Here is an 11,003-nt window from a genome sequence, read left to right as displayed (position 1 = left end):
TCCCACGTATTCCATAGGGCCCTTAGGCTTCTCAAGCCTTGGTTACCGCACCAGTTGCCACTCCACCTGCACAGCCAGCCAGAGGTGGAGGTTGGACAAGTAGAGGTCGCTCTAGAAGGGGAGGCCAGGCTAGATATTATGCTCTTCCTGCTAGGACGGAGGCGGTTGAATCTGGCTCAGTTATCACAGCTATTGTTCCGATTTTTCATAGATATGCATCAATCTTACCTGATCCACGATCCACTTATTCCTATGTATCATCTTACTTTGCCCCATATTTGGGTATATCCCGTAATTCTTTGAGTTCTCCTATCTATGTGTCCACGTTTGTGGGAGATTCCATTGTTGTTGACTGTGTGTATCGGTTGTGTTTAGTTTTTCTTGGTGGTTTTGAGACTAGAGACGACCTATCGTTGCTCAGTATGGTAGATTTTGATGTTATCTTGGGTATAGACTAGTTGTCGCCCTATCATACTATCCTAGATTGTTACTCTAAGACGGTGACGCTGGCTATACTATGTTTGTCGCGGTTAGAGTTGAGAGGTACCTTAGAATATGTTCCTAGCAGGGTGGTGTCTTTCCTTAAGGCACAGAGGATGGTTGGTAAGGGATGTGATGCGTATCTAGCATATGTGAGAGATATCAATGTTGATACTCCTAGCGTCGAGTCAGTTCCGGCAGTGAGGATCATCCGGATGTATTTTCGGCGGACCTTCCGGGCATGCTGCCCGTAAGGGATATCAATTTTGGTATTGATTTATTATCGGGAACTCAATCCATTTCTATTCCACCATATCGTATGGCCCCAACAGAGTTGAAGGAGTTAAAGGAGCAGTTTCAGGAGTTGCTTGACAAGGGTTTTATTCGGCCTAGTGTATCACCTTGGGGTGCTACGGTCTTGTTTGTAAAGAAGAAGGATGGTTCTACGCGCATGTGTATTGATTATCGCCAGTTGAGCAAGGTTACGGTGAAGAACAGGTATCCACTGCCATGCATTGATGACCTATTTGATCAGCTACAGGGTGCTAGAGTGTTCTCAAAGATTGATTTGCGGTCAGGCTATCATCAGTTGAAGATTCGGGAGCCAGTATCCTGAAGACTGCCTTCAGGACTCGTCATTGTGTTTATTGATGACATTCTGGTGTACTCCCGGAGCCGGGAGGATCATGAGCAACACCTGAGGGCCGTGCTTCAGACCTTGAGAGAAAAGAAGTCGAATGCAAAATTTTCAAAATGTGAATTCTAGCTTGATTCGGTGGCATTTTTTGGTCATATAGTGTCGATGAAGGGGATCAAAGTAGATTCAAAGAAGATTAATGTAAAGTTGGCCCAGACCATCTTCATCTACTATGATCCAGAGTTTTCTTGGTTTGGCAGGATATTACCGTTGATTCGTAGAGATTTTCTCATCTATTGTTGCACTTATGACCAGATTGACCCAAAAGGGTGCTCCGTTCAGGTGGACCGATGAGTCTGAAGAGAGCTTTCAAAAGCTCAAGACAACTTGACTACAGCCCCAGTGTTAGTGTTGCCTACGGGTTCGGGGTCTTATATTATGTACTCTGATGCGTCGCGTATTGGTCTCGACGCGGTGTTGATGCAGGACGGTAGGGTGATTACCTACGTATCTAGATAGCTGAAGGTGCATGAGAAGAATTATCCTGTCCACGACCTCGATTTAGCAGCTATTATTCATGCCTTGAAGATTTGGAAGCACTACTTGTACGGCGTCCTTTGTGAGGTCTATATCGACCACCGGAGTCTACAACATCTGTTCAAACAGAAAGATCTTAACTTGCATTAGCGGAGATGGTTAGAGTTGCTTAAGGACTATGAAATCACTATTCTATATCATCCCGGAAAGCCCAATGTGGTGGCCGATGCCTTGAGTCGCAAAGCGGAGAGCTTGGGCAGTTTAGCATATCTACCGGCAGCGGAGAGGCCATTAGCATTATATGTTCAAGCCTTGGCCAACTAGTTTTGTTAGATTAGATGTTTCGGAGCCGAGTCGAGTTTTTGCTTGTGTGGTTTCTCGGTCTTCTCTATATGGTTGCATCAGAGAGCGTCAGTATGACGACCCCCATTTTCTTGTCCTCAAGGACACGGTTCAACATGACGATGCCAAGGAGGTCACTATTGGGGATGACGGTGTGTTACAGATGCAGGGCAGGCTATGTGTGCCCAATGTGGATGGTTTGTGTAAGTTGATTCGTTAGGAGGCCCACAGTTTGCAGCACTCCATTCATCCGAGTGCCACCAAGATGTATCAGGACTTGAGGCAGCACTATTGGTGGAGGAGAATGAAGCAGGACATAGTGAAGTACGTAGCTCGCTGCCTAAACTGTTAACAGGTGAAGTATAAGCATCAGCGGCCAGGTGGATTGCTTCAGAGGCTAGAGATTCCAGAGTGGAAATGAGAGCGGGTTACTATGGATTTTGTTGTTGGGCTCCCACGGACTCAGAGAAAGTTCGATGCAGTATGGATGATTGTGGATAGGTTGACCAAGTCGGCTCATTTCATACCAGTGGTGACTATTTATTCCTCAGAGCAGCTGGCTCAAGTTTATATCCGCAAGATTGTCAGACTTCATGGCATGCTGGTATCCATTATCTTTGACCGGGGTACGCAGCTTACATCACGATTATGGAGGGTCGTACAACATGAGTTAGGCCCGCAGGTTGAGTTGTGTACAATATATCACCCTCAGACGGACGGACAGTCTGAGCACACTGTTCAAATATTGGAGGATTGCTTTATCTGTTTGTGATGGAGTTTGGGGTTTTTGGGATCAGTTCTTGCCACTTGCGGAGTTTGCCTACAACAACAGCTACCAGTCGAGCATTCAAATGGCTCCGTATGAGGCTTTGTATGGGAGGCGGTGTCGGTCTTCGGTGGGTTGGTTTGAGTCGGGTGAGGTTAGGCTATTAGCTACAGACATGGTTTAGGATGCATTGGAAAAGGTTAAATTGATTCAAGATCGATTTTGCACAGCCCAATATAGACAGAAGAGTTATGTGAATCGGAAGGTTCGCGATGTTACATTCATGGTAGGGAGTGGGTCTTGCTCTGGGTTTCGCCCATGAAGGGTGTTATGAGGTTCGGGAAGAAGGGCAAGCTGAGCCCTAGGTATATTAGACCTTTCGGGATTCTTGAGAGGATTGGAGAGGTGGCCTAGAAGCTTGACTGCCACCTAGTCTAGCTTCTATGTTTCAGTGCTCCGAAAGTTTCACGGTGATCCGTCTCATGTGTGGGATCTTAGCTCAGTCCAGTTGGACAAGGATTTGTCTCATGTTGAGGAACCGGTGCCCATTTTGGACAGGCAGGTTCGAAAGTTGAGGTTGAAGAACATTGCTTCACTAAAGGTTCAGTACAGGGGTCATCCAGTCGAGGAGGCGACTTGGGAGACCGAGCATGATATGCGTAGCCGTTATCCTCATCTTTTCACCACTTCAGGTATGTCTCTATACTCGTTCGAGGACGAACGTTTGTTTTAAGAGGGGGAGGATGTAACGACCGGCTAGTCATTTTGAGTGTTTTAGCCCCGATCCCCTATTTATTGCCTCCTCTGTGTTATATTGTGGATACGTGACTTACCAAGGTGTTTGATTTTGGTTTGGGGTGAGTTCTGGAGTGATATGGGACATATAGTCTCTAAGTTAGAGCTTTAAATTGTTATAGTTGGCTGTAGTTTGACTTTTGTAAAGACGACTCCGGAATGGAGTTTTGATGGTTCCAATAGCTCCTTATGGTGATTTTAGACTTAGGAGAGTGTCCGAATGTTGATCTGGAGGTCCGTAGGTTGTTTCGGCGTGAATTGGCAAAAGTTAGAAAGTTGAAGGTTTGGAAGATTGGAAATTTAGACCTGGAGTTGACTTTATTGATATCGGGGTAGGAATCTGATTCCGGAAGTTTGAATAGGTCTGTAATGTCATTTATGACGTGTTTGCAAAATTTGAAGTCAATTAGAGTTGTTTTGGTATGAATTGGTTTTAGTTTTGAATTCGGAAGTTCATAACTTCATTAGGCTTAAATCGATGCGCGATTTGTGATTCTAGTGTTCTTTGATGTGATTTGACGCTTCGAGCATGTTCATATGATGTTTTAGGACTTTTTGGTATGTTTGGTTGAGGTCCCGGGGGCCTCGGGTGTAATTCGGACCATGTTCGGCGCATTTCAGAACATTGAGGATTGCTGAAGTTCTGGTTTCCTTCTACGCGTTCGCGAAGGTGTTCCCGCGTTCGCGTAGAGTCTTCTGGGATTGCTGGAGATTTACCCTTTGCGTTCGTAATGAAGGCCACTCGTTCGCGAAGGGTCGGGATTTGTGCACTGCGATCGCGGATAGGGAGATGCGTTCGCGAAAAGTAAAGGTAGGCTGGAGGGACCTCACACATTTGGTTTACGCGTTCGCGAGTGAGGCTTCGCGATTGTGAAGCTAGGGAGATTTTGTCATCACGTTCGTGAGTGGGTTCTTGCATTCGCGTAAGAGAAAATTTGGGTAGCAACTTTTTTGTGTTTCGCGAACTAGAGGCATTTTCTGCGTTCGCGAAGAAGGAACCACTGGGCAGCAGACTTAAATTTCAAAACGAGGGTTTTATCTCTTATTTCATAATTTGGACTTAGAGAGCTCGGTGTGAGGTGAATTTTCGGGAGGTTTTCAGAGAGATTATTGGGGTAAGAATTCGTAACTCGGTTTTGGTTAATTTACATGAATCTATCGATAATTCATCATTTAATTAGTAGTTTGAGTTGGAAAATTGGAAAAAAAATGGTAGAAACTTCTTTGGCTAAAATTTGAGGATTTAAAAGGCGAATTGAGGTCGGATTTGAGCAATTCTTATATGGTTGAAATCGTTATCGAATGGATGTTCAGATTTTGTTATTTTGGTCGGGTTCCAAGGCGCGAGCTTGGGTTGACTTTTTAATTCTTTGCAAAGATTATAATTTCATCGTTTGAATTAGTTTCCTATAGTTTATATTTATAGTATGAAGTTGTTTTGGCTAGATTTGAGCCGTTCGGAGTTGGATAATTGAGGAAAAGGCCTTCTAGTGGATTGAGTCAGCGTGTTTCGAGGTAAATGACTTGCCTAACCTTGTGTGGGGAAAATTCCCTTCGAATTTTTGTTGGTTGTGATAATTGTGATATGTGAAAGCTGTGTACGCAAGATGACGAGTGTGTACACGGGCCAAATGTGAAAATTACCGGTTTTAGCTATGTAGATTCCATTCATGCCGTATTTGAGTTACCTTAACATGTTATAGTCATCATTTCTAGTCTAATTTCATATGTCTACTTGTCTTATTCTCTTACATGCTAATTTCCTTACATGTCTAATTGAGGTTCTTGTTTCCTTTACTCCGTATTCATTATTTGATCGTTGAACCCTTTAGTTGAAGTTGTTAAATTGTGGAATATTTGGTTGTTAAAATTGGTATTGAGATATAAAGGCCATGATTCACATTGAGGCAAAGTGGTAAGCTGTGAAATACCATTCTGTTGAGTTATTCCTCTCCGGTTGTTATTGTTGAGATTCTTGTGTACATTGTGTTTGGGCCATGAGCTCTTTATTGTGAAAGTACTATTATTGTTTGGTTTCTCTGGAAAGTTATGAATTGGGCACTTGAGGTGCGAGTTGTGGTACGTTATGATATTGATACGCATGCGGTGGTATAAGATTTGGGGTAGAAACACATGCAATGAGATAAGGTGGGCTTGATACGCATGGCTAGTAGGGGAACTACTAGAAGTCATGCTGTATGATAAGGTCGGATAAGACGCCGGATACTATTTCAGAAAATAATTTTCAAAACTAAATGTAAAGGCTCCCGCAGTAATATAAGGAAGGATAGTGAGTTATTCTTGTGTTTTAAGACTACTAGGCAGTACCTCGATAGTGACCCTTGTTGATCTTTCTCTATTTGTTGTACGTGTCTTTGGTTATTTTGTTTCCTTAACATGTCAAATCCTTGTTCTCTTCCGTGATGTATTATTTGTCTTGATTATGTGTAGTTAATCTTTGGTATATATACTCTTTATTTGTTTCATTTCCTATGTCATTATTATTATATTGTTAAATTTTGTCCTGTTTCTTATTTTTTTTAGTAGGGCCTTGACCTAACCTCGTCACTACTCTAACGAGGTTAGGCTTGGTACTTACTTGGTACCGTTGTAGTGTACTCATGCTATGCTTCTGCACATCTTTTTGTGCAGATCCAAGTACTTCCTACTAGTCCGAGCGTTAGTGAGTAGAGTCCGGGCGTGGAAACTTCAAGGTACACCTGCCAGCGTCCGCAGGCCTCGGAGTCCTCCTCCACCTGGATTATTTTATTTTCTTGTCTTCATTTAGACACTGCTAATAATCAAACGGAGGATAAATGCAATCCCAAAATTAAATACCAGGATTAACCCCGGTAACCAAACGACGCCAAGAGTATTAGCGTACATGGCATCTTAAACATAAAAAGAAAAGTTGGTAGAAACGGCCTTTTGCCCGAGTTGGATGATAAATCAAATTCTATCGTCCTATTCTAGCATCTACCTTTTCTCCATGCTTAAAAACAAATGGGCAGTAACTGAAATAAACTAACCTGAAACACTTTCTTATTATGGAAACTATAGAATCATCCTAATTGCAATAAACAGAATCACTACAACAGAATGTTATTCTCAAATGATGAAGAGAAGGTAATTAAAATGCCTTACAACATATGGGATGGGAAGTGGGATGTGGATATACCATTACCAATTGGCATAACCAGATCAAAAATACTAGTATAAGAACCAGAATAGGTTTCTTCTTAACAGAAGAACATGGAAAGCCCACAAGAGGAAAATCCCTCATTCAAAATCGGGCTTCTCAGGGTATGTGCAACCAGACCTTTGGATGATAACATTTGATGCATAACACCCTGCTTTGACACAATCTGCAATAGGTTTTCCTTGGACCAACTGTGCAAGGAATCCTCCAACAAATGCATCCCCTGCAAAAGTGTAAACAGAAATTATGTAATTCCTTGTGTATTCATGATTTGTTTACAAGCAGCAGTACCGTAAAACAGGGAGCGCACAAGGAAATTTTCTAATGCAATTCGCGCATCACATGGAACAGTTCGACCGATAAGTTAATTTAACTTTAGTGGAAGGATATCAAGAAGGTAACTAGAGACAGTTAGGAAGCGTAACATTATGTAAATTTTGTCATCTTTAAGATTTGGTAAAAAAATTAACCATCCTACTTAATTTCCAAAAACTTGTAAAAATTTCACGGAAACTTGTAATTTTTCAGAAACAAAAGGCGAGAAACAACGTTAGCAAAAGTTGCAAAAAGATCTTTTTTTATTTCCCTTTTTGATCAAGAAAGTAGCAAAGAATCTTTAATAGTTCAAAATTTTATAATTCTGGTTCCTACCAGCTTTAGTTTCGAATTTTCTATACAAAAGACTTCTTATTAAACTTTAAAGGGTGCAACTTTATCAGAACAGAGGCAAATATGACAGAATTCAAAGAAGAGTACCAGTTAATCAGGAAACATATAGTTGCCACTAAATGAATGCGTAGTTTAACTCTATTGCAATAGAAACAAGCAAAACTAGCATAAACCACATACCAGCACCGTTGGTGTCAACAAGTTTCTCTTTTGGCAAAGGAATAACTGGGAACAATTTCACCTTCCCATCCTCAGCAACAACAACTGGATCAGCACCCTGTGTAATGACAGTGATTCTCTTGTGTGTTCCTGATGCCTTTGGCCATTGCGAGATCTTCAAAGCTATTTCTTCAACATTATCAGTCTGGTCATATTAGAGTATAAGTTAGCTATGTAAAACACATCCAAATCAATTTGAGAAACCTGGAACCAATGTAAGCTCCCATTACCTCCCAACCGTGGACTCTAGAGAAGGTTCTTGCTTCTGTCTCATTACCAAAGACAAAGTCCATATATCTGAAAACAAGAGATACAAGCCCTAATTAGTATCTGTCTGCATTCAAATGACCATAAAGATGTAGGACATTGGCCTTACGGCAAGACTTTCTCCTGTTGATCCTTGAAGAACTCACAGATAAATGGCGCTGAAAGGTTCATTGAGAAAACCTGCACAATGTGGAAATTTACGTGATTGTTTGACTTAACTCTACAAAAAGCAGTCAAATCCAAACACTGTCAAACAGTCAGACCTTGTTTTTTGCAGCTGCATGCTCAGCAACAAGCTGAATAGATTCTGGAGAAACAGTGAGAAAGAATCCAGCAATGTAATAGTACTTGGCCTTCTCCACTATACAGAGTATATACACACACATTAAGCTTTATATAACATGAAAATTAGAGTTCCACGTTTAACACATCAGGACTAAAGATTCCTACCCAAAGCCCAGTTCTCCGGTTTTTTCAAATGGTCAACCTTGTAACAGTTTGCAGCTGATAAGTTTGCAACCAGCGACCTGGATAAATTAATTTCCAAATATTGTCAGTTCATAAGAAGTATTTGAGACCTTGAGAAGTCATATTTTTAACCTTTACTAAATGAAAAATAATATTTTCTTCTGTGCCCTCCTTTTCAACCAGAATAATTTACGAGTTTAATTGTACAACAGCAAGGAGGTTAGACAGTAATCAAATTGCTCTTTACTAACCTTTCACCATCAAGCACACAAACAGCACAAGTACCCGTTGGACTCTCATCCTCATAGTAGTGAACCTAAATGCAAAAATCATGAAATTAAAGTCTAGAAATCTGAAAATATTGATAATAACACCCCTCCCCCCTCCGAAAAAAAAGGCCAAACAAGGAGAAGATTAGAGACAAAGAATCTACATTGACACCAGCATCTTTCGCGTTTTTCTTCATTTCCTCCCCATACTTGTCCTTCCCAATAGATCCCATGTAACTTGTTGCACCTGGAATTTGAAGCATCCACTGCAAGTGAAAATGGAAAGTTATTATTCTGGACTAAATAGGTCATGTAAGATTGCAAGATCAAGGAAAAACAAAAGTGATAACACACCTGAGCTACTCTGATTGAATTTTGAGTTGCACCTGCAATTCAGAATGAACAGACAAATGTGTTCAGGTTGGCGTGGTATCTTCAATGCAAATATCATTCAACAAAGATGTTGTTAAGTAAGGTATCAAGTGATGGCAATTACCTCCAGCAATGTATTCAACATTAAACTTGGATGTCATTTCGTCATACCTACGTCATAAAATTCTTTATCAGCATTTTGCATGAACAAGCATATTCCTTGTCAAGACAAAAGATGCAACTAATTTCTTCAGCATAATAAGTTCTAGTGACTACTCTCTCTTTGTATTTGTATTCCAAACATAAAACTATTCAAGAAGGCAAACATTTCACCTTTAATATCATAAAGATAATAGGCTCATTATTTAATTAACTGTAACCAGAAAAGTATCTATACAAGACTCTTTTGAATGAGAGTATATCGCAACAAGCCATGCACTTAAGAAAGCAATAAGCCTATCTAGAAATGAAACAAAGAAATGCTAACATTTCCAATTTATAGTGAATCCTCAGGAGATCATGGCACCATTTCTCAGTTTCCCACGATAATATAGCTTATACCATTTGTATTCCATATTCCATAACAATGCTAGGCAATACAAATTATGACTTCCAAATTGACTTCATATTTCAGTAGGAAATAAATTGAACAAAGATCCACCCAAAATAGGCTTTTCAAGTGGCAGTGAAATATTTTTAGCTCATAGAAAACTACTTGTTTAAGAATCGTTCAGCACGGATAAGCAACGAGGCACTTCATTTACTATTTAACAGATGAAATCAGGAATAACTGCAAGAAATATTATAATCAATCTATTCAAATAATAATTACGGATAACTTCCTCATTGCCTGAATCAAATTGCAAATAGTTTTCATTCTTAAACACATTAATAACCACCCTGATATCCCGACAATGGTACCCAAATGACAGTGAAGCTCGCAGCCACCTAATCCAGTCAGTTGAGCTAAACTAATAAGAGGCGCAAACTTATCAAAAAAAGGAACAAAAAAAGATAAACTGCAAATGCAATCTGCTAAGCTAGGCAATGTGGATACACAAGTAGAACTAAGATGAAAGGAAACAACTTACATAGACAAGTGCTTTTCCTCAGCAAGAATTGCATTGTTTGGCTTAATGTCATACCTGAGTTAACAATCATGTCATTCAAATAAGAATCTCACTGCTTAATCTCATACAAAATTTAAAAATAAAAAAAAAATCCAAAGCTCCATGTAAAGCGAATGCATTAATCCAATCGAAGATCCAATAGTTTAAGCAATAAGTGACAAATATGTAATCAACATCTAGCATTCACCAGATCTATGAAATTAAATCAACTAACAATTAGGAAACTGAACGATTTTTGTATAGGAAATTAGCTGAAAATGGGAAAGATGCGAAAACATTACTTGGTGAGGAAATCTTGATCGATAACAGCTGAGATATCGAGCAACGGATTGCCCATACCCAAAAGAATACCCTCAAAATCCATTTTCTGTGAATTTGTTTTGTTGTTGAAAATGGAGGTTCAGATCTTAAGGTAGGTGCAATTTCGGCTTTAGGTATCAAACTCTATATATAGAAATAGCGTCGGTGTTGGTGAATGGTGGGTAAGTGATTGTGACGTCGTTGATTTTATTTTTCAACTTTTATTAAAAGTTTCTTTTTTAATAATAAATACAACACTTCATTTTTTTAATTTAAAGTGACACTTCTCTTCCTTTTTAATCGGTTTAGAAATAATAGAAAGAATGACATATTTGTATGCTAAAATTTATTTGAAATTAAATTTTCTAAGCACAAAAAATATTTTAACTTGTTTAATCAAAAAAAAATAATATCAAATAAAACCTGGAAAGTATAATTATACTATTATACATGTTAACTTACCATAAAGAAAAAATCGAACGGGGCAAGTGAGAGAAGCTCTGCCTTCTCTCTAGAAAAAACTTTCGAATCCCCTAATAATTTCCAGTTAATA

General features: G+C 39.7%; 1 protein-coding gene across 1 annotated transcript; it reads right to left on the bottom strand.

The window, feature by feature from the left end:
* Positions 1–6,572: 6,572 nt before the first annotated feature.
* On the bottom strand, positions 6,573–10,615 carry LOC109236569 (adenosine kinase 2). Its single transcript, XM_019402765.1, has 12 exons — positions 10,432–10,615; positions 10,112–10,165; positions 9,145–9,191; positions 9,003–9,034; positions 8,813–8,914; positions 8,631–8,695; positions 8,362–8,438; positions 8,175–8,272; positions 8,021–8,091; positions 7,875–7,941; positions 7,606–7,789; positions 6,573–6,979 (listed from the first exon to the last, which is right to left on the bottom strand). Exons 1-12 carry the CDS (start codon positions 10,512–10,514, stop codon positions 6,837–6,839), a joined length of 1,023 nt encoding a protein of 340 aa, XP_019258310.1. The 5' UTR covers positions 10,515–10,615; the 3' UTR covers positions 6,573–6,836.
* Positions 10,616–11,003: the final 388 nt, after the last annotated feature.

This window comes from Nicotiana attenuata, unplaced genomic scaffold (genome assembly GCF_001879085.1).
Source record: "Nicotiana attenuata strain UT unplaced genomic scaffold, NIATTr2, whole genome shotgun sequence".
Classification (NCBI taxonomy): Eukaryota; Viridiplantae; Streptophyta; class Magnoliopsida; order Solanales; family Solanaceae; genus Nicotiana; species Nicotiana attenuata.
Note: the sequence above shows the minus strand (reverse complement) of the source record. Positions and strands in the feature narration are given on the sequence as shown.

What these genes read in the sequence shown, in the direction of transcription:
- LOC109236569 (XM_019402765.1), bottom strand. Translation starts at nt 10,514, where the DNA reads ATGGATTTTGAGGGTATTCTTTTGGGTATGGGCAATCCGTTGCTCGAT. An exon ending in GAGGAAAAGCACTTGTCTAT is followed by an intron (nt 9,192 to 10,111) that starts GTAAGTTGTTTC and finishes TTTATGACGTAG; the next exon opens with GTATGACGAAATGACATCCA. An exon ending in TGTTGACACCAACGGTGCTG is followed by an intron (nt 6,980 to 7,605) that starts GTATGTGGTTTA and finishes ACACTTTTGCAG; the next exon opens with GGGATGCATTTGTTGGAGGA.